The sequence below is a fragment of the Chaetodon auriga genome, chromosome 5, assembly GCF_051107435.1.
Source record: "Chaetodon auriga isolate fChaAug3 chromosome 5, fChaAug3.hap1, whole genome shotgun sequence".
Taxonomy (NCBI): domain Eukaryota; kingdom Metazoa; phylum Chordata; class Actinopteri; order Chaetodontiformes; family Chaetodontidae; genus Chaetodon; species Chaetodon auriga.
The window spans coordinates 8,030,032-8,052,536 of NC_135078.1; the positions used below are offsets into that span (position 1 = coordinate 8,030,032).

Sequence of the window (22,505 nt, forward strand, 5' to 3'; positions counted from 1 at the left end):
ATGTCAGACGCTCAGGGGGCTCATATTGCCTTCCTCCTCCTCCTCCTCCTCCTCCTCCTCCTCTTCGGAAACGGGATGTGATGTAAATACACAGAAACTTTTTTTTGTTCCCTCTCTCTGGAGTGTGCAGATCCTCTTCTTCCAACAGATTGCTGAAGGAAAACCAGAAGAAGAAGAATTGAAGGAAGAGAAATCAGGCCGACAGGGAACCATCAGAGAGATCCAGTCACCGTTACTTTTCTCCACCATGATCCTGTGACTTCCTCGGCCTGTCCCCGACTGCAAACTCACGACCAGCCGGACTGGACTGCGAGAAAAACGGATCAAACCGGAGAGGAGCCCGCTGCTGCTGCTGCTGCTGCTGGCGCCGCTGCTGCTGCTGTTGTGGATCCGGAGGGAAACCGCGGACAGGTAAACAGCTGACAGTTTCTATCTGTGCGTTATATAAGTGAGGGAAACAGGAAAGTGAAGCCGGGCGGAGAGGTCAGACTGTCTGGAAACTTTGACTGCATGACAACAGAGCTGAGATCAGTGCTGCTGCTGCTGCAGACTGAGGCCTAGATGGGATATCTGAGATATTTGTGATCTGCAGGAGAAGTGATCCAGTGCACAGATTAAACCAATTACACTATCAACTCTAAAAATATCACACACACACACACACACACACACACACACACACACACACACACACAGATTGAAGGTCAGCTGCAGAGAAACATGAAATGCAACATCAGATTTAGAGAAATGTTCAATGTGTGAATTTACAGGATGAACAGTCTGTGGGTCACTAGAAGAGGAGGATTATTAATATGATGTATTGTGATAAACTCACTGTAGGTCACCTCGTAAAGAGAGAATATCATCATTAAACGGACTGACAAGGCAATGATTGAGATCAAGATTAGGAGCAACTGAGTGAGAAATGTCATAAAATGCAACACAGCTGTCATGAAGTCAGTACAGAGAACCATGGAGGCCCTGTGAGTTTCTATAAGAATAGTTTGAAAGTATTATAGGAATATTACTGTAAGTGGGGCCATGAGAGACTATCAGGTCACTACAGAGAAATACAGAAATACAAAATGAATGATTATGAATGGGATGCAGTCTCAAGATGATAAAATATAATGCGCATCAGCTGCTTTGAGCTCACTCTGGAGCGTCACAGTCACTCAAGTCAGTGGGAATACTGTAAAGCCTGAATATGTTCCATTATGCTGTTGTAGGAGATGAAAATTTAGGGCTTTTGGACTGTTGGTCAGACAGAACAAGACAGGTGACGTCACCATGGGCTCTAGGAAATTGTGATGGATACTATCAACATTTTTCTGACCGGTAAATCAAGACAATAAGCGGAAAATAAAACTATAAATGGAACCATAGGACCTAGGACCTATTCTCTCCAACTCTTACATGTATTAAATATGGATTGTACCGTGTCATCTTCTAAACATTGTGCTGTATAACATTACAGAGATGAATACAGAGACAGTGACAATCAGAGCAAGAAAACACTGACAGCAGCAAATATGACTGGGACAACAAAGCATGAATACCAGAGAAGAAGAATGAGTGATTTTACAGTGTTTTCATTTAATCTGTCTGTTGGTAAACTCACTTCATCGTTATATTTGTACAGTTTATATTCGATCAACTCAAAGCTCCTCAATGTGAAGCTTGACCCTTATTTTCTTAAAATATCGATGGTGATATTTCCTCCTTAGTCTTCATACAGCGTGACATGTCCGCTTACTGAAAACCATCCTGTCATTTGCACTCCTCCTCGATGCAGGATGGACAGTGTGCAGTCTGAGCTGGTTGGTCCACGATCGTCTGTGTGTCCATGTGTCGAGCTCTCAAAGGAGCGAAGGTCGTCGGTGTTCAGCCGCTCCTCCATGTTTCAGTGTGTTCGGTTACTGTCACCTGTCAGGTGTCTGTCAGCGGAGTCTGAAGCATCACTACTGTTGCTATGGTTACCCATAGTATAATTTACTGTACCTAGAGCACTGATTTACAACAATGGATTAACTGTTGACTTGACCGACGTGCATTGGCGCAATGTAACTGAGTGTGTTTACTACAAGTTTGCCGCAGTTATATTAATCCACAACATCACAGAGAGCATTTTACTGCAGAATGAGTACTTTTACTTTTGCTACTTTAAGTACATTTAGCTGATAGCTGATGGTAATTAGTACTTTTACTAAGGTAAAAGTACTCTAAATCCTTCTTCCAGCACTGCCCACATTTGAGGTGAACACTGATATGATTAAATAGACACCTACTAGCCAATCAGAGCGCTGGATTTCAAGAGCTAGTAAGTAAGCCTCTCTCTCTTATTGTAAACTGTGTTAGTGTGTGCGTGTGTGCGTGTGTGTGTGTGTGTGTGTGTGTGTGTGTGTGTGTATGTGCGTGTGTGTGTGTGTGTGTTGCTGACCTCTCCACCTCGTCCCAGGCATAGTAGGGATCATGTTTGGGTTATTTTCATGCTCACAGCTCAGGACAGACTGACGGCTGACAGCAGAGGTTCAGACCTTTAAACTCAGGCTCCTGCAGAGTGAATCCTTCACTCGCTCACCTCATGAAGCCCTTCAGGACGATTCATTCACACATCATTGAAAGACATGTCACTGAAATATATGTCCGTGTTGTACTTTGCGTCTGTTAATTTCGGTCAAGCTTGGAACTCGTCCCAACTCAAGGTCATGCTTTTTCCAGCGCTTTAAACCACAGTCTTCATCAGTAGATGGCTGTTTTCTCTATTGTCATCTAGATGGATGTGTTGACCTCCAAGTAGAACTGAATTAAGCATTAAAGCTCATTGTAGACTTTGGATATTCTGTCATAGTAATAATGATGAAGTTATTACCTGTATTAATTAGCCGACTGACAGAAATTTGATTGACAGCATATCTGATTAGTGATTATCGTTTATGTTTTTTGCCAATCCCAAACATTCTCTGGTTCTATCTTCACTCTCAGCTTTTTGACGTTGAGTAAATTAAATGTTTAATTTGGAAAATAACCAAAGAAAAAAATGAGTTCTGACTGCCAGTAATCTCAGTCATGGATGATTGTTTGCCCCTGCAGGTATGTCTAACAGCTCCATGTTTGTGATGCGAGGTCGTAGAAAGCTGATTTATTCTCTCTTGAACGGGCTGTGAGAGCAGCCTGGAGCCACAGAGAGTCTCAGAGTGATTTCACAACAGCAGCAGCTCAGTGTTTGGCTCAGACTGTGAGAGCTGACAGCCCTGTTCACTCACAAAACCAACCCAAAACAAAGCAGGGGAAGATATATTGTTTCACCCTGCTGCCACTCAGTCAGACAGGGATCATTCAGGCAGCTGAAGTCTCAGTTTTTTTTCTGTTCATCTCTCTGACTGTAGGTCATTTGGGTGTCAGGATATAGCCACAGCACATGAGCAGCACAGTGTATGATCAGTGAAGTGTCGGATTGTATTTGTACAGTCCCGTGACTGAGAGGAGAACAACCAGCATGGAACAGCCAGGTCCAGGACTCTCCTGCTGCTGCTGTCAGGTTTCGATTTCTTCCCAAACTCACATGATGTCTTTTGTTCTGTTTAAGACCAAAAAGACACAGTTTCACCTCAGTCTGGACCAGTCTCTGACCGTCAAACCTCCACTGAGGTAAACCACAGCAGGTTTGTCCTCATGTTCTCTTCCTGAGGGTAAAAACAGCCTCTGAAGAGAGTTCATTCTCGTAAACGTACAAAATAATCTGCGTAATTTAAAACACAGGTCCGCTGCACTTCAGCTTTCCCGAACATTACCGGCACTAACAGAAGTTTAATGCTTCATAATCGAAAACTCCTGTTTACTCTTCTCACACTCTTCTTGTAAAATAAGAGGAAGAAATTTCAGAATGAGTCAAACTGTAGTAGCTGCACAGCTGTCCTGCACTTACAGCACATTTGATACAAATGCAGTCACTCGCCTAAAGGACTTTTACGCATCATATTCTACGTTACTCTTCACAACCTCACCTGCTCGATGAATTAGCTGATGGAGAGCAGGGGACAGTCACATCACAGCCAGTGAGCGTCGCTTTCATGACACTGGATGCTTTGCCCTCTGTGCACTTTGAGATGGGCTTGGAACGCTAAAAGCTAACAGGATGACCTCAAACTGTCTTTAGGACTCTGAGCATGAGTGAGCGCTCTAGCTTTCCAATAAAAGATAATTCATCCCATCCCAGTATCTATACGGCATCGCATCCAGATCTCTTCTAAACTCTCTCCAGCTCAACCTGGAGCCAATAAAGCGAGCTGTCTGTGAGATTGTGCCAAAGATTGATCTGTTTGAGAGATTGCGTCTTGCATGTTAGCAGCAGACGCGCAGGAAAACCTGAAAACACGACCTCCTTCCATTTAAGTCGTTTAGACGCTTAGATAAACGTTTCCAAAGACGTTTAACCTCAGGCCGCTGAGTCATCACATGAAGTGTTTGACCCTCTTTTCAGACTCTGATCTGAGAGATGACACTCTCATGAGGCCTTTTTATATAAACACCACTCGAGCCGCGCTGTTCAACACAAACACTTACAGGAAACAGTCAAAATGGCTTCTGGAGACGCGTGTGCAGATAGTAGCTGTGGTTCGAGTGGAAGCAGCAGATTACACATGAGTGTAAATGAGCGAGTGTGTCGGGTTTCCATCTGCAGAGCCACGGCCAGCAGCTCATTAAACCATTAAAAAAAACCACACAGAGGATCTGCGCGAGGCACAAGAAACTGAGAGCAGCGAACATGGCTGCTGCTGAGGGGAGGCGATACAGACGCACAGGATCTGATTTTATCAGGCCGAACTTTATTTGAATCAGTTGACTTAAATGTCACATAGAACCGCTTCCTGAGCGCTGCAGGGACGATGGACTGTCATCGTCACGTCCTGTCAGTGACGCCTGAGGTCGGCCTTTCTGTGTGGAGTTTGCGTGAAGACATGCAGGTTAGCCGAGCTGGAAGCTCTCGATGGCCTGTAGGTGTGAATGTGCTCTTCTGTTACATGACTCGGCTTCTGTTTTGTTGCATAAAGCTTCTGGCTCGTGTCAAACTCCAGCTCCAGTGGATCTGTAGAAATGTGGAGCCTCGTGTAAGAAGCGGACATTTTTAAAGTCACAGAGCTCATTAATCTGCTTTCGATGTTGTTACTCGATGTCACATTAAAGATGTGCATCCTCAGGTTGTGTCCACTCTGTGATTTGTGACTCCTTATAGAGAATCCAGAGACAGATGAGCTCCTCTGCTCCCTCCACCCACCGCTGACAGAGTTATGATACCCTGCATACCTGTGTGTGTGTGTGTGTGTGTGTGTGTGTGTACTGAGACATTCATCAGGTTTCAAATTCAGAGTCGAGCACCACAGTCTTGAGTGACGCAATTGACGTCAGAGTAGTGACTGGAAAGATTTAAAGTCTCACTCTGAAATCCAAGAGACTCCAAACGATGAAGCAACGTTTTGAAATCAAAAACAGTTTTCTTAACATCTAATGTGAGACGTCACCCCTCAAGTGGCCTGACTGTATTTCATCTGCTGACGAGTTCAGTGGAGCTGTGTTCTGTGTTTGGATTACGGTGACAAAGTTCTAAAAACGCTCAGTATCCAGGTTAAATTCTTCAGCGATACAACCTCTACTTCCTCTAAATCAGAAAAGTGGGCTAAATATTTCCACATTCATGTTTTCAGGTGTGTTTGATGGTGTTCTCCTTGGCTGCAGTGTTGTCTGTCAGTTCAAAGCTCTACATGTTAAATCAAGCGCTCCTCAAATTCTTCAGATACCAGCAGCTCTTTTTAAACCATCTGCTGCTCTGCTCCAGTTCGGACCTCGTAACCTTCACCTGCTCTGAGCTCGTGTTTGCATTCGGGGCGTTTTGCTGATGTGCTACAGGCGCGAGAGCTGGAGCTCCTCCTGAAAACACAGAACTGAGATTGAAACCATTTTGAACGTCAAAATGATTTTACATGTCATTTTAGTACCACTTAGCCTGTGGAAACACCCAGAATGCTTCGACACAGTTGTTAAACATTTGATTTTGTCTATGATGGCAGTGACAGTGAAGGTTTTGATGGTTGTCAGCATGTTTTATCCGGTGACACTGACACCCATCACGCTCACCAGGTGGCTTTCAGTGGATCTAAAGTGTTACCTATGCTACTGTTGGGAGGAAATGTAAAATATATTCCCATTAAATGCTCCTCTGGTACCAGCACATGCTGCTTCTGATTAGCTATTAATGTGCAAAAATGTTCTAAATATTGGCATTTTATTTCTGTTACAGTTTCCTGTTCATGACCAGCTGGGAACTTTACTGTCTTTCAGCCTGACAGTGTGTCATTACAGGCATCTGGACCCAACTGAGCTCTGTGTGTGTGTGTGTGTGTGTGTGTGTGTGTGTGTGTGTGTGTGTGTGTGTGTGTGTGAGAGGCCTGTGCTCAGCTCGCAGTGTGTTTTTCATTGTTTATCATGTTGCATAATCATACACATGGCGTTGCAGCTACAGAGAGGTTTTGTTCAGAGTGAGCAGCACTAAATAACGCAGGCAGAGATAAGATCAGATAACACGGAGATAATAGATCTGTGGTCCTTTACTCAAGCATCCACACAAGCTGAAACTAACACAGAGACAGATATTATAAGTGGGTATGTCCACAGATCACCAGCTGGAATAAATACAAATTACACTCTGCATAGCTGTGAAGGTCTGCCTGACCCTATAGCGTCTGCGTGGGCCGTTCACATGCAGCCTAGAATTTATGAGCAAACATATGGTTGGCATGGACCGTACTCATGTGTAAACACGTCCGCCAAGGACTCCCGTCATAGCACAAACAGGACTCCCTGGACCGTCGGGACCCCAGGTGGCTCTGACTGTCTCGTGGTGAATTTAACGTTGATTGTCGTGGAGAGGGACGGACGGAATAAAGACTTCGCTGTTTGTGTTTGTTGATGAGGTGTTAGCTCTGGTCAGCGGAGGTGAAGCCGGGGGAGTCGACTGAGCCGTGTTGTGAATTCTGCTCTGTTCAGTCTGTCCATGCCTGCCAGGTCGTCGCTAATGCCAGCTAGCAGGTATCCACAGATGCCAGGCTGATGTCAGCACACACAAACAGCAGGAGGAACTGAGGAACTGACGCCTCTGAGCTTATGTGTTTGGAAACTGATCGTTTAAGTAGTCTCAAAATCAAGAATTGTCCCCGAGCTTGAAGAAAAGTCCCAGTTTGGAGTGTTACATATGTATCTTGGACAGAGGGATGCATGTACACCTACTCTGTCTCAGCCTAGAATGTATCAAACTACCTCCAAGGCATTTGAGAGAAACTGCAACATGTCTCTCAGGACTTTTTGCTGCATTTGCACTTTCTTGATCGCAGATAATTGTCCGACCAGTACGGTGATTTATAATCTGTGGAGAGTTAACACAGCTAGAATCACTTCAATTAAAAAGTAGATCTGCACAGTTAACATTATGAACTACCTGGAATGTGTGCGTGCATGTATTTGATTGGTCAACACTTATTGGATTTCACTCCAAACTCCAGCCTGACGTCTTTGGTATCTTGGTCAATGTTCTATGGTGTGTTCTGCCTGCTGTTCTGTTTTGTTCTCAGTGAACTCTGTCTCATTCACCCCTCAACCAGAGAGAGAGAGAGAGAGAGAAGGGGGGGGGGGGGAAGAGAGAGAGAGAGAGGCATGCAGATTCCTGTGTGTAACAGAGAGAGAGGGAGAGAGAGAGAGACGGAGGGAGAGAGAGGCATGTGGATTCCTGTGTGTTTGTGTGAGCGAGCGACATACGCACAGACAGAGGGAGAGAGAGAGAGCTCTGGGTTGCGTTGAATGTTAGGAATGTTGAGGCTTTCAGCTCCAGTTTGTTCTGACGGAGGGAGGAGGAGATAAAGGAGGAGGGAGGAGGAGAGAGGAGGGACCGAATGAGAGGAAAAGGAGGACAGAGGGAGGAGATGAGGAGGGAGGACGGGAGAAGGAGATGAAGGAAGGAGAAGACAAAGGAGAGGGAGCAAAGATGGAGGAAAAGCAAAGCAGAGAAAAGAATGAAAAAGTAAAACTGTAATAATTATGATCCAGGCTGCAGCTCCTGATTCATTTCAAGGACAATATTTCTGTTGTTTACAGGTTTTATTATTATGTCCTGGGCTGTCACAGGTTTACAGTCATCATACCAAGATGACACTTCACTTCACAGTTGACTTACAGACAGCAGAACAACAGCAGCCTCAGTCCTCCATCAGTGTCACGCAGGATGCATTCAGGCTCATAATGCTGCGTAGGTCAACAGGGTTTTAGCAACGTTCAGAGCCCAGCAAAGTGGAGTAAAAGCAAGTTTATCACGAGCTGAGGAGGTCAAGGGGTCTGACTCTGCCACTGCAGCCTGTGGTTTGGTCACCAGATCAGGAAACGGTCATGTGCGTCGTTTTTGACATCGGCTTTGAAAAGTACCGTCGAACCTCTTTTGTCTTTTAGGTATGAGGGCTCGTTGCCAGGCTGTATAAAGTTTGGTCGGTGGGGTTAAATGCCCCTCAACTCACTTCACAGCTGTTTCATTTCCATCCACAGTTTCAGCCTCAAACAGTAAAGGTTTTTTCAATCCTGAAAAGCTCCAAAAGGAAACAGTTTGTAATGAAGTTGGATTTGTTTTTGTGACAAAAACTCTTTGACTGGAACAGATAAAACGTCACAGATGATGAAAAAGACTTCGCTGTCTTTTTCTTTCTCTGTCTCTCTCGGACTCATTCTTTTTCTCTTAATCCTTTTACTGTGTCTGTCTCTCTCTCCATGTTTTTTTCCCTCTCTCCCTCTCCCGTCATGTGATTTTGCTGTAGAGATGAGCAACAGTGCAGGAATCTGAGCTACAGCCAACACATTACATAAAGCTCTCTCTCTCTCTCTCTCTCTCTCTCTCTCTCTCTCTCCGATCTTTGCCAGAAAATAAAAAGTGAACTGCTGCGTTCTCGTGCAGCTCGGCCGAAGTGAATGAATTCGCTTCCTGAAGGCAGAGCGGAGACCTACGTCAGAAAAGAAAGATTGTTTCAAGAAATGACTGTATTATTGAGGGCTGGCAGGTTTTTACTGAGTCTTTACAGTTCTGTGCTCAGCCTGCTGCGGGCTGTGAGGATCCCTGTGGAACAGTCTGTATTGGAATAATGAGAATAATAACGTGGAACGTTGAACCAGGCTGTAATCAGAGAGTCTCTGCAGGCTGCTTCTGTACCACTCTGTCACAGTCTGATCAGACTGATGTGTTTCCAAATGGAGGTTAGGCTACTGTGATCTGCCCTGTGTTTAACTCTATGCTAAAACACAAAAGAGACCCAGAGAATGATCCAGCTCCAAACTTCCTCCAGCGCTGTGCTCCAGTGCCAGCTTGAGTTATCCCTCTGTCTTCTTCTGAGCTGAATCAGCCAACGTATTTGGTCTGTTGATCATATTATGATACGCTCAGGCTCCCTGACAGATGTGCAGCGTGGTGAGGTAAAATCAGCATTGAGGACGATGGTGTCGTGCGTCACTGCTGTGTTGGATTTGTCGTTGCCAAGCACAGAGTGCTCCGGAGCTGTAAACATGGAGTCAGTCACTCGTACCTTACTGATCATCTCTGTACGTCATGTAAGTCGTAGGAAAGACGCTGAGATCTGATTGGTCAGAGTCTGGTACGCCTGACCCCTCAATTGACACGCAGTATATATATATGTAGTATATATGTCTATTTTATTACTGTCAACTTTAAAATGCAGAAAGCTCAGAGAGTGCACAACTTGACATTTGATGAGCTTTTCTTACTTCTGTAGCAAAACCTGGACATCCAAACTTAACGTAACACCCCCTGAAAGTCTTGTTTTTGCTGACCTCTAGTGGGGCGTGCTCCAGGACCTGATGACATCACAGCTGGGTGTGGTCACAGGTGCAGCAGAGCACGTGTCTGTCCACACTGAAGCACATTGTCAGAGGTAAAGCAGGCTTGGAACAGCAGAGCGCTGCTCACAGCACGCTGTTCGTCTCGCTCTTTAAGCTCCTCGTCCCTCTCTGCCTCTCCCTTCCGTCCATTGTTCCGCCCTCCACCTTTTCTCCTTCTCTTTCCTGCCTCGACCGTATCTCCCCCTCTCTCCTCTCTCTGTGTTTTCTCTCCTCTCTTTCTTCCTTTCCCTTCCTGTCAGTCCTCAGCCTAACCCTGTCGTCTCCAGTCTTTGTTCGGGTCTTCTTCTCTTGTGTTTCTCCTTCATTTTTTCCTTCTCACTTCTGTCTCCCTCTCTCTCCCCCCTCTCACTCCGTCTGTGTCTCTCGATCACTCTCTTTCTCTCCCATCCAGCTGTTTCCCCCAGCGAGTTGATGTCCGTCATTTTGAAACAGAAACGGGACAGCTGACAAACTCTAGGGAGTACAAAAATATCCAGAGGAGGAGGAGAAGAGCGAGACACCACATATACGATCAAATATAAAGCATATCAAGGGAAGAAGACTTCTCTACTGTGTGTGTGTGTGTGTGTGTGTGTGTGTGTTTCAGTGTTGCGTAACCTCTGTGAGTGGGCTGCTGTTTGTGTCCAGTATTTATAAACTGCTCCACTCCAACAGCACTAACATTGTGAAATCACACACACACACATACACACACACTCTCTGTCCTCTTGTAAATGAAGTCAGGAGTCATTCAGGCTGACCCTCGTTCATCCATCCAGCTGCAGTTGTGTGGAGCAGTGACAGTTTTAGGGGCCGTTCCTACAGTGGAAATTCGTCAACTATTCACATCATATAAATGTTCATTTTCATTGCACATTACATTAGCTAACAATGACAAGACGAGGAGATCATTTAGTTAATAGGGAGCAAATGTGCTTGTATCTGATTGGCTGGCAGGTGTCTGTAAAACTAAATGAGGGGACACTTCAAATAAAGACCAGCTGTCAAATCGCTTTTTTTTTTTTTTTTAAATTAATGATAAACTGCAGCTGTCTGTTCCGAGTCTTCTGCTTGACGATGCATGACCACATAATCAGTATTAACTACAAACACAGCGTCAACATGAGCTGATGATGTGAACTCGACCCAGCTCGTTTCCTTTGGTAAGTGGCCTGATGTGGAGAAGAACTTTTCCGACCGACTCCATTCTTTCTGTTCATCAGACTGAATGTTTTTTGTCAGCGTAGTCATTCATTGTCTCTCCATAGACTCATGTTGTGTGCTCTTACATCTAAATGAATGATAAGTTTATCAGAGTGTCTCGCGGTGAGACACCACCCTCCTCTGGGAGGAGGGTGGATGTGGGCTGGGCATTCCTCCCACTCTCACTCATTCTCTCACTTTCTTTCTCTCTCTCTCTCTCTCAGAGATGTAGCATGTGTGTTGGTGTGATTGGCGGACCATCATGCACCTCTTCCTGCTGCTGATCCTTCAAGCCACAGCAGCCTTCGGACAGATCGACCCTGGTACACACACACACACACACACACACACACACACACACACACACACACACACACACACACTTGTAATTCTGTACTTGTGAGGATCCACTTTGAGACGGTACAGTCCCTTGGGTGTTTTAAATGGTTGATTGTGATTGTTTTGTGTGTGTGTGTGTGTGTTTTCAGCACACTGCCGCTATGCCTTGGGCATGGAGGATGGACGGATTAAAGACGATGACATCACAGCATCCAGCCAATGGTACGAGACCACGGGGCCACAATACGCCAGGTCAGTGTGGTTTCAACAGTGCTGTGATTGGCTGATAAGATATACATAACTGCTGACTTCATTTTCCTTTCTTTCATGCTTTTAAATGCCTTTGTGCATGTTTCCTGTTTACCCTGTACATTGGATGATTTCATAGTTTTTGTGGCAAATTTTGAAACCAAATTGATTTTAATTCTGACATGCAGGGTGACATAGTTAATTCATTTGGTTCCAGTGTGCATGGTTACACATTAAAAGGTCACTACATGCCATCTAAAGGTAGGCCGAGCGAGGCATTAAATGTCCAACAGTGCAGCTCTGATTTCTGAGCTGCTTTGTCAGTAGAAAACACAACTCCAAATAACACGTCAGAATGAAATGTGGACATGAAATGTCAATTAAAAATTCTGGTTAACAGCATTTGACCAGCGTTATCAAATGTTCCCAGGACCTGCTCACGCTCTATATGAACTCTGTGTGTGTTTGCAGGTTGAATCGTGAGGAAGGAGACGGCGCCTGGTGTCCCGAGGGACAGCTTGAGCCTTCAGACAGTCAGTACCTGCAGGTTTGTGTCTGCTCACTGCTGTAAAGAAAGAAACAACCCCAAACACGTTCAGTCATGTCAGTGGACCCGTATGCATTTGACAGTTACTGAGTTTCAGGGAGGGGGAATTACAAAAATTTCTGTGCGTAATTCAACTTTAAGCTAATAAAGATATACTTAATTAGCACAAGAATCTTAGCAGTATTAAAGCATGATCGCACTCAGCAAAGTGTTGTGAGTTAACAGAAACCTGTTCATGTGTTGTTCAGGTGGATCTGGGCAGGCTGACCTTCCTGACGGTGGTCGGGACTCAGGGACGATACGCCAGGAACTCTGGGAACGAGTTCGCCCGAGCTTACCGCGTCAACTACAGCAGGGACGGCCTGCTGTGGAAGTCCTGGAAGAACCGCCTGGGAAACGCGGTGAGTGACCCAAATGTTTCACTGCAGACGTTAGACAAAGAACTGTGGGTGAGGAGAAATATGAGGGAAAAACGAGGCAGGAAGACAGTAAATGCGGAGCGGACACATTTGAGGGAGTGATAGAACAGAGCGATGGAGGAAAGAATGGAAGAAAGAGGAAGGAAAAGAAAACGATGCCACTCTGAGCTGCTTCTGGTCATTCACACACCAATCACAGGAAATGATGTTTACACACCGGCTTCCTTTTGCCCTTCGAGGTCACTGGCAGCTACAGCAACACCATTAGGACGCAGTTTAAACACCTGGTCGTGCTTTGGTCTGAGGCGGTGAGACTGGACACTTTTCTCCCTCACTTCCGCTGCACAGGGATCCACAGCCTGACAGACACAAACTGAATTTCTCAAGATACATTTAAACTTTTTAAGACATTTTCTCAAAAAACATCCACTGAGGACGCACGATTCCTGCAGCTGGTAGCCCATCAAGAGTAGCAAACAATGGGCATCAGTGTAGATGGTGACGTCAATGAGCGGCGATGTGATGTGATTTTGATTTGACTATGTTTTTTCACCATGTTAGCAAATTGCTCTTTATCACACACAAACACACACACTGTCTCCAGGATCAATCACCTGCCCACCTCCAGCCACTCATGTGATATTTGTTTCCAGGTGATGGAGGGCAACAAAAACGCCTACGCCTCAGTCATCAACGACCTTCACCCTCCAATCATCACCCGCTACGTCCGGCTGATCCCGGTCACCAAGCTGTCCACCACCGTCTGCATGAGAGTGGAGCTGTACGGCTGTCCGTGGGAGGGTAGGACACACAAACACACCGTCACGCTCTAAATGTGTGTGTGTGTGTGTGTTGTTTGACTCTGCTGACATTAGAGGTTGTTGATTCAGTGCATTTAGACTTTTATCGCTTCTCAGAAATGTTGACTCCTCCCGAGAGACGAGTAAACTCCTCCGCATGTTAAAATGTCAACATAAAACCTAATACAGATTGTACAACCTTTTCTCGTCTGTTGTGAAATAAAAGTAAATCACAGCAACAAATTCTATGCCAAAAGCTATTACACTTAGATTTTATCACACCGTTTATCCACAAAAAATGCACATCAAGCAAACCCCACAGAAGGTTTATCTGAATTATATCACATAAAACAGGAGTTATGTACTTTATGGGCGGCAGGTGCAGATACTCAGCAGCAAAACCTAAAGGTTGTTAGCAGAGGATCAGACTCCTGGTTTCACTGGTGCTGTTTGAATTGTTTTTTTGTTGCCATTCAGAGTTTTTTGGCCTCCGACCATTCGTAGCATCAGGTTTTGAAAACTGTCAAGTACCAGCTGGCAGCTAAATTCGACTCCTTGTGTAGTTGACTTGTTCTTTGTCTATGACATGCACTGATATCCAAAAATTAAGAAATGCTGTACTTCATTCAGGCAATGTTCCTCTCAACATCACACGCCGATGCTTTGGCAAGCTTGACGTATTCTGTTAATACGCAAAAAAGGTTGAAATAAAAGTTGATATTCTTCAGACTAAGACTGTCATTATGAACAAAAGGTATCATATTGGCAGCTGCGTTAAAAGATTAAAATGAATCCTGCCCTTCCAAGAGCATGTTTTGCCCTGATGATGGGTCCAAATAATGGTAAATGGCTGCATCTGTGGGTGGTGGCTGTGGCTCAGGAGGTAGAGCAGCTGCACCAACCACAGGGTTGGTGTTTCGTTCCCCAGCTCTTCCTGAATGAGTAGAGAAACAAAGGCGTTGCACAGCAGCTTTCCCTCTTAGCACCCAGTCAAACGTGCTAACTGCCAGTTATCATGCTAGCTAGCTCAGTCCATAAAATAGAAATAGGTCAGCACTGTTTATTCAAGAGACCATTGGCTCCTGTCTCATTCCTGTTTTTCACCACAGTTTATCCTCTGACAGACAATGATTAGATAAAGGAGGATGTAGTGACACAGCTGGTATGATGGCTTCCTCTGTTATGAACACTCCTTAACCTCAAAGGTCGCCTCTGTCAAGATGGTTTGCTATTTGTCAAGGCGAGCATTCATGTGAACCCTTAGTAAGTAAATCCACTGATTGCTGCGATTCCGCTGAGATTCAGTCATTTTTTTCATTTCCATTTTGAACATTTGCTGTTAGAAACGCTGGTGCGACTGGGCCTCTGACTCTCCAGTCAGTGAGCAAGTTCATCTACGCAGCAGACAGTCAGAAACTGAATGTGTGCAGAGACAATAAACCTCTATATACTTCCCTCTCAACGACCGTCTCTCTCCTGCAGACGGTCTGATCTCCTACAGCACTCCAGAAGGTCAGCTGATGATGCCGCCTGGTTATGCTAGCTATGCCAGCCTCAACGACTCCACGTATGACGGAGTACATGAGAAAAGGCACGTCACACACACTCTCCACACATCCCTGTCTCCTGTTACCCCGGTGCTCTCTGTGACTGACAGCTGTCTTGTCCCACAGGAGGCTGTTTGGAGGGATGGGTCAGCTGACAGACGGCGTGATTGGCCAGGACGACTTCCTGCTAACTCGTCAGTACCACGTGTGGCAGGGGTACGACTACCTGGGCTGGAGGAATGACTCGCTGGGAACTCAGGGATTTGTGGAGATGGAGTTTGTCTTCGACAGGCAGAGGAACTTCACCTCCATGAAGGTTTTCAGATCTGCTCACTTGACCTCGTCACAGCAGCTCATAAGGCATTTCCTTGTGTGCTTCACTTTCATCGTTCTCATTGTCTCTCTCCACTGTTCCTCCGTCCAGGTTCACAGTAACAACATGTTCTCCCGCGGTGTGAAGATCTTCTCCTCCGTCACCTGTTGGTTTAAGCCCCGCCTCATCGCCGGCTGGGAGGCGGAGCCTGTGGCGTTCAAGACGGTGTTGGACGACAGGAACCCGAGCGCCCGCTACGTCACCGTGCCGCTGAATCGCCGCACTGCCAAATCACTCCGCTGCCGCTTTTTCTTTGCTGATGTTTGGATGATGTTCAGCGAGATCTCCTTTCAGTCAGGTAACACACACACACACACACACACACACACAAATGACTGATTTATTGATTGGTTCCTGAAATGTAAAAGCCCATCACCTCAAAGAATGGAATAACATCCCTTTCTTTGTCCCTCAGAGGACACCGTACTCCCAACCCAGGTGACCCCGGTCGTTACCTCCCCTTCAGCCGAGGAGAGCACCATGTCAACCACAGCAAAGACAGGTATGACCTTTGACCCTTTCACACCCTTTCCATTACAGATGAAACTGAAATAACTGAAAGCAGTTCTGTGTATCAGTTTAACATCAGTAAACCATCACCACGTTTAAACTGCCACACTAGTTTTATAACAAACAAACTTTTTAGCATCTAGAACGTCACCAAAAGGCTTTGAGATTCATGAACAAAGTCTACAAACCTCTTTCCTTTCCCACAGAAGTCAGTCCGTCAGCCAGTGACCCGCCAGATTACGTGAACACGCCCATTCTGATTGGCTGCCTGGTGACCATCATCCTGCTGTTGGTCATCATCATCTTCCTCATCCTCTGGTGCCAGTACGTCTGCAAGGTGCTGGAGAAGGTGAGCAGATGAAGAGATAAAGGACTGATGCAGTGGAAACTTTTATGCACTTTTGTTTATTAAAGTTTTCTTTTAGTTGATTTAAATTTCTGCTGCCAAGAGCAGTCAAAATGAAGGAAAAAAAAGGTTAATTTCCTGCATCATTGTTGTCCCAGAGGACTAGATAAACAACAGAAGAACATGAGCATGTTCCCTCTCCCTCTCTCCTCCTCCAGGCTCCACGTCGGATCCTTGATGAGGAGGTGACGGTTCGGCTGTCGTCCTGCAGTGACACCATCATCCTCCAGACCCCTCCTGTGCCCCCCCGCTCCGGCCACGCTCCTACAGGTAGACAGCAGCAGATCCTTCTGTCGCACTTCCACTTGGTATTGAATAGAGATGACATATCTCTCACTGCTTTTCATGTTGTTTTGTTCAGATAAGCTGGCATGCAGCAGGGTAATTGGGGCTTGGTGTGCTTGATTATTTCACGTTTGTTGTTTTTCTCAGGCCCTGCCAACACTGACCCTCACTATGAGAGAGTTTTCCTGTTGGACCCGCAGTACCAGAACCCAGCGGTGCTGAGAAATAAGCTGCCAGAGCTGTCACAGAGTGCAGAGGCCTCAGGTAAACATACTGGAACCTTCAGTACTTACGGTTATAGCAGAAAGAAATCTGAGAATAAGGTTGGCACATACTAGAATTTCCCGTTAAAACTCCCTCCTTACAGGCATGCCATCATGTTCATGAGCAGTTACGGACCATCTTGTGGAGGTTTGGTCATAGTTAACCAAGATATGTCTCTGCTAAGGAATCCTAAACATGAGTGGAAGTAAACCTGAATCAGTGGTGCCTTAAAAATGCTCCAGATCTTCCATGATGACATGTTTGGACATGAATGTCTGTCAGAGAGAGCCAAGGCCTCCAGTAAAATACGTAAAACTGCTGCAGTCTGCCCCCTGCTGGCATGTCCACAACAGGCACATTTACCACTCCTGTCAAATATCCCCCGTCCTGTCTGTCATTAACAGCTTTTTCCTTGTTTCTCTGCATTTAACTTCCTGTTTTCCTTCACAAAACATTGTACAAGCTCTCTGGCTTTCTTTTTTTGTTCTACTCTCTTGTTTTGTCTTCAGTATTTTCTTGCTGATGCTCTAAGATCTGAATGTGCACACTTTAGAGTTTTTCTCTCTTTTACCTTTCAGTCCTCTCTGTCTCTCTTTCCATGTTTCCTGCTCCTCTTCCTCCAGCTCTCCTTCTCGGTAATCCTCTCTATGACCTCCTCCTGCTGACTTCTTGTCACATGACGTCAGGATGGCTGCGTGGTAAGAGCTGAAAGGTGTGACTTCAGACATTTAAACATCTATCAGATACAGTAGACAAGGCCAAGACAAGAAAAAAGATCACAGATCACAGAGCAAAGTTGCACTGAATAAACAAACATTACCGTCTTCTCTCCAACAGCTTGTGGCGGAGGCTACGCCGAGCCTGACATCACCCAGTGCACTCCGCACCAGTGTTTCCATAGCAACGCACCACACTACGCAGAGACGGACATTGTGCGGCTGCAGGGCGTCACCGGCAGCAACATGTACGCCGTCCCCGCCCTCACCGTGGACTCTCTCACCAGGAAGGACATCTCTGCTGCCGAGTTCCCACGGCAACAGCTGATCTTTAGGGAGAAGCTGGGGGAGGGGCAGTTTGGAGAGGTGAGCGGGGAGCAGGCGCAGAGGTAGACCATGAGGGAGCACTGAAAACCCTTAGAAGGTTGTGGATTTTGGAGAGTAAGACAAAGTCTGAAAGGTTTATGAAAATGTATTTGACTACTGTCAAAACGTGGCGCTCTGGCGCCTCAGTTTCTTCTAATCCAACTGGGATTTCTCAATCGAAGAGACGATCAGGACATCATCAATAACCTTCACCGTCTGCAAATGGTGTCCTGTGGGCAGGAAACTGTCAAAGCTCTTTTGTCTCAGAACAAGTGACATTAGGAGTCCATGGTTGTGATTTTACCTGCTTGTCTTCTGCAGGTCCACCTGTGTGAAGCCGAGGGACTCCCAGAATTCCTCGGGGAGGGGTCGCCTCTCCCTGACAGAGATGGGCTTTCAGTACTGGTGGCTGTTAAACAGCTGAGGGCTGACGCTACCAGCCAAGCCAGGTACACAATGTATCTGTGTGACAGTGGTTTTATGTATATTGATCTATGACTTTGTTTCTTTAAAGGTTCTCCAGTGTTGTGCATTAGGAGCTGTGAAAAAAATGATGCTGTATATTTAGTGAGCATGGCTACTGTTTAGGCTGCCACGTACTGACGAAATCATCAGGAGATGAGATGCATTAGGTTCTGGGGAGCCTTTCAACTCACTTGGTAACTACAGCGATGGTGTAATATGGTGTGATGGACTGTGAACGTGGATGGTGGACTGTTGCTGATATTACAATCACGTTTTGACATTTTGTCCATCAGTGTGAGAAAACAAGACAGTCCGAAACTGAAAGCTGAAAGAATCTCACGTGAATGCGTTTTTCTAAACCTGAAAATGTGTCCTCTCCCTCTGTCTGTCTGTCCATTAGGAACGACTTTTTGAAGGAAATAAAGATCATGTCTCGCCTGAACGACCCCAACATCATCCGGCTGCTGTGTGTGTGTGTGTCGTCCGACCCGTTGTGCATGGTGACTGAATACATGGAGAACGGAGACCTCAACATGTTCCTGTCACAGCGGGAGATTGAGAGCACACTGACACATGCCAACAACATCCCTTCAGTCAGGTTCATATACCAAACACTCTGTTTCTACCTGTTAAAACATACTAATACCCAGAGCCCCGTCTTTGTTATCTGAATCGATCCAGTTCATTCATCTCTTTCCCTCCTCCTTCTGTTCTCCCTCCTTTCAGTCTGTCCGACCTCCTCCACATGTCCGTGCAGATCTCGTCAGGGATGAAGTACCTGGCGTCTCTGAACTTTGTGCACCGTGACCTGGCCACCAGGAACTGCCTGCTGGACCGCCGCCTCACCATCAAGATTGCCGACTTCGGGATGAGCCGAAACCTGTACAGCAGCGACTACTACCGCATCCAGGGCCGGGCAGTGCTGCCCATACGGTGGATGGCCTGGGAGAGCATCCTGCTGGTAAGGGAGGGGGGGCCCTATCTGAACATTAGATAGGACTGAAGAAAGACACCTTTGCCTCAGGCCTCAGTAAAGTGGTGTGCAATGACATTATAGAAATAATCAGTGCACCAGCAGCCCAAAAGCAGAAAAGCCCCAAAGCAGCTTTTATTCTTGACCTGGTTTATTCAGATCTAGACCCACTCCACATTGCTTCCACATTTACATGCATTCTTGGTAAATGTGGAGGCACTAGAAGCTTGGTGATGTAATGACTACTTTTGCGCTACTTGGTGAACTACTATAGCGCCTGAATTTCCACTCTGGGGGATCAGTAAAGGATTATCTGATGTTAGCAGGCTAACTGGTTACATGCAAGCCATCTGGGATCATGCTAGCACTAATCAGTCAGAAAATCCCTCCAAGCCAGTGGTACGAGCTCACGAATTGTTTGCCAAAACTCTGTGGTCTTCCTGGATGCTAAAACTTTAATAGCTCTATCAGAAACTGTATTAATTTGACCTCTGCAGTATTTTCATTGTATTTCTGTGTCACCCCCTGTCTCCTCTCCAGGGTAAGTTCACCACGGCTAGTGACGTATGGGCGTTTGGTGTCACCCTGTGGGAGATCTTCACTCTGTGTAAGGAGCAGCCCTACAGTCTGCTGTCCGATGAACAGGTCATAGAGAACACTGGCGAGTTCTTCAGGAACCAGGGCAGACAGGTGAGCAAATCAAACGCACACACAGTTGGGTTCGCTACAATTCCGATGTGTCATTCACCTCAAGTCAGCCAATAGTGTTGCATCCAGGTGTGATTGATTAAGCCACCATTGGGCCAAGTAATGCATCACTGCATCATTAGTAATATATGTTTGTGATTAATGTTAAGTGCATGCAGGCTAGGATTTCTTTAACTTTTTAGACATGAAGCGCCACATTGAACTAGCTTGGAACTCGCGGAGAAACTCACAAAATTTGCTAACGGGTTCACATTTAGCAAGCCACAGTTCTCCACAAGGGGGAGCTGATCAGCCATGATTTTACCACTTTTACACATATCATCCAATCTTAACTACAATAATATACTGCAATTGTTCCCAACATGGGCATCGGGACTCCTTAAGGGCTCAAAAGATAAATCTGAGGACATGACATGATTGGAAAGCAGAAAATAACTTTTATTGTAAGCAAAATTCAATTTATTTTTTCAGATATTATTCTAAACTATTCTTATTTGTTGTGAATTACTGGTGAATTTTACCTCTCTGTGCCTGTAAGAAGTACTCAAATAAAATAGAAATGAGCTCTCAGCGGTTAATCTGTTTATAGCCCTTATATGCGTATATGCAGTTGGAAATGATAGGTCACGAGTCATGTGGCAAATAGGTTGGGAACCACTGACCTGTCGCCAATGTTTACGTTTGTAACTCTCCTGTGTTTTCCTACTAGATCTTCCTTTACGCTCCTCCACTGTGCCCACCTTCTCTCTTTGAGCTAATGATGCGTTGTTGGTGTCGCGACATACCCGACCGGCCCACCTTCGAGGGACTTTACCAAGCCCTGAGGCCCCATGTCAACCAGTGAGCCGAGGCTGCTGGGATGTACCACTCTGGCTTTCCTCAGCGGTGGGTTTGTCCATCTCTGGACTCCTGTAAGATGACAGACTGACATGAGAAGACTGGAATTGCGTTACAAGAGTAAGTCGCTGTCAGAGGGAATGAAGAAACTGGCAGAGCTGTGGTCCGAAGGTTGGTTTGCTTTGTGGTAACAGCAGCACTCTCCTCTGAGAGACGAGCTGCAGATGGAAGGGATTAAAGCTGGTCAACTCAGAGGAGAAACTTTTTGTGAGATCCAAACCTTGCAGTCATGAGTGAACAAAGATTTCTAAACTTTTTAAAGATTTCTATCGTTGCTGATTTCAGTTTCATCCATCTCTTTAAAGCTCCTTTGACCAAACAACTTTTCTGACTTTTTGACATATCTACTCTTCATGTTGTTATGGTGCCAAAGGTGCTGTTCACTTTATTTTCTCCCTGGACAGACTCTTCAGTCTTGGTAGTTTCTCCTGTCCCTGTGGTTTTTATTATTATTGTAAAGCACTGTCTGTGTCTCTCAGTTATTCATGTTCATATATTAACCCACACTGGAGCTAGGGCTAGGGTCAAATTGTAGTGTAGTTTTATTTTTAGATTTTTATTCTATTTTATTTTTCTCGTTTTACAGTATTTGACTTTTGTCGGTCTTTTTTGTGGATATGAATGTTGTTCAGCTGAGGTTCACATCACGGTGCCAATGGGCTGCATTGAAACCTGTGTGGTTCACAGACTGAAAGTCAGTCATTGGGTAACTGTGGGTAATTAAGAAAAGAATCTTGATTGGAGGCACACTGAAACCAAAAAGAAAAAAATGTTGCCAAAGAGAAATAAAAACTATAAGTAATAGAACAATTACATGATTATATTTAACTAATTTGCATGAATGGACTTGGCAACATGTGCCATTAACTTCTGCCAGTTAGTGAATGCTTTTATTCAAAGCGCCTTGTATTTGTAGCATGAGTGATACAAGCAGGAATTAAGCCAACACGAACAACATGGGCACTGCTAGTAGGGAGAGTAACAAAGTGTCTAATGCAAAGATCTAATCTCAAGTTATCACTTCACCTGTGTCTGTGTTTGTGCTGGGGCCTATAAAATGTCTGTTAAGTGTGTATATGTCTATGTTGGAGCCCACAGGCCTGTAGGTGTGTGTCCAATGTCTCCATTAGCCCAGTTGTGCCTTGATGGAGCTAGTTGGGGTTTGTGGTTTGCCTTCAGAGATTAGCCAGCTAGCCATGGAGCATTAAGATTTTTTTAAAAAAACAAGTCAGTTGTTTAATCACTATAAAACAACAGTTAGAACAAATGACAAACTGTTCAAATTAAGACTGAGATATTTACCAAGCAGAAGCAGAGACTTGGCAGAAACTGAAACTGGCACCTTGCTGTTAGCTGACTAAAGCTGTGTGTGCTCAGGCTGCTGTTGGTTATACTAGGTTTGGCTTAGTTCCAAAGACAGTGAAGACACTATTTGGAAGGGAATAGCACAGTCTCTTTGTGTCCATGCTAAATTGCCTGCTACATCACTAGAGCTATGTTAGATAAGGTTAAAT

The 22,505-nt window shown here is 45.4% G+C and overlaps 1 protein-coding gene and 1 long non-coding RNA gene across 3 annotated transcripts; one reads left to right on the forward strand and one right to left on the reverse strand.

The window, feature by feature from the left end:
- The first annotated feature begins 126 nt into the window (after nucleotides 1-126).
- On the forward strand, nucleotides 127-22,204 carry ddr2l (discoidin domain receptor family, member 2, like). 2 transcript variants are annotated; one of them, XM_076731176.1, is made up of 20 exons: nucleotides 127-411; nucleotides 11,352-11,450; nucleotides 11,616-11,718; nucleotides 12,187-12,262; nucleotides 12,511-12,663; nucleotides 13,335-13,482; nucleotides 14,964-15,072; nucleotides 15,155-15,344; nucleotides 15,453-15,699; nucleotides 15,817-15,903; nucleotides 16,118-16,260; nucleotides 16,476-16,587; nucleotides 16,750-16,866; nucleotides 17,490-17,564; nucleotides 17,704-17,948; nucleotides 18,270-18,397; nucleotides 18,814-19,011; nucleotides 19,140-19,374; nucleotides 19,927-20,076; nucleotides 20,804-22,204. In XM_076731176.1, the coding sequence occupies exons 2-20, from the start codon at nucleotides 11,390-11,392 to the stop codon at nucleotides 20,936-20,938; spliced, it is 2,712 nt and encodes a 903-aa protein (XP_076587291.1). In that variant the 5' UTR covers nucleotides 127-411; nucleotides 11,352-11,389; the 3' UTR covers nucleotides 20,939-22,204. The 2 variants fall into 2 exon arrangements, with proteins under 2 accessions (XP_076587291.1, XP_076587292.1); XM_076731177.1 differs by lacking the exon at nucleotides 17,490-17,564.
- LOC143321061 (uncharacterized) lies at nucleotides 15,556-17,810 on the reverse strand. Its single transcript, XR_013077193.1, has 4 exons — nucleotides 17,687-17,810; nucleotides 17,438-17,571; nucleotides 16,100-16,581; nucleotides 15,556-15,688 (listed from the first exon to the last, which is right to left on the reverse strand). It is a non-coding gene; the product is annotated as an uncharacterized LOC143321061 (long non-coding RNA).
- Nucleotides 22,205-22,505: the final 301 nt, after the last annotated feature.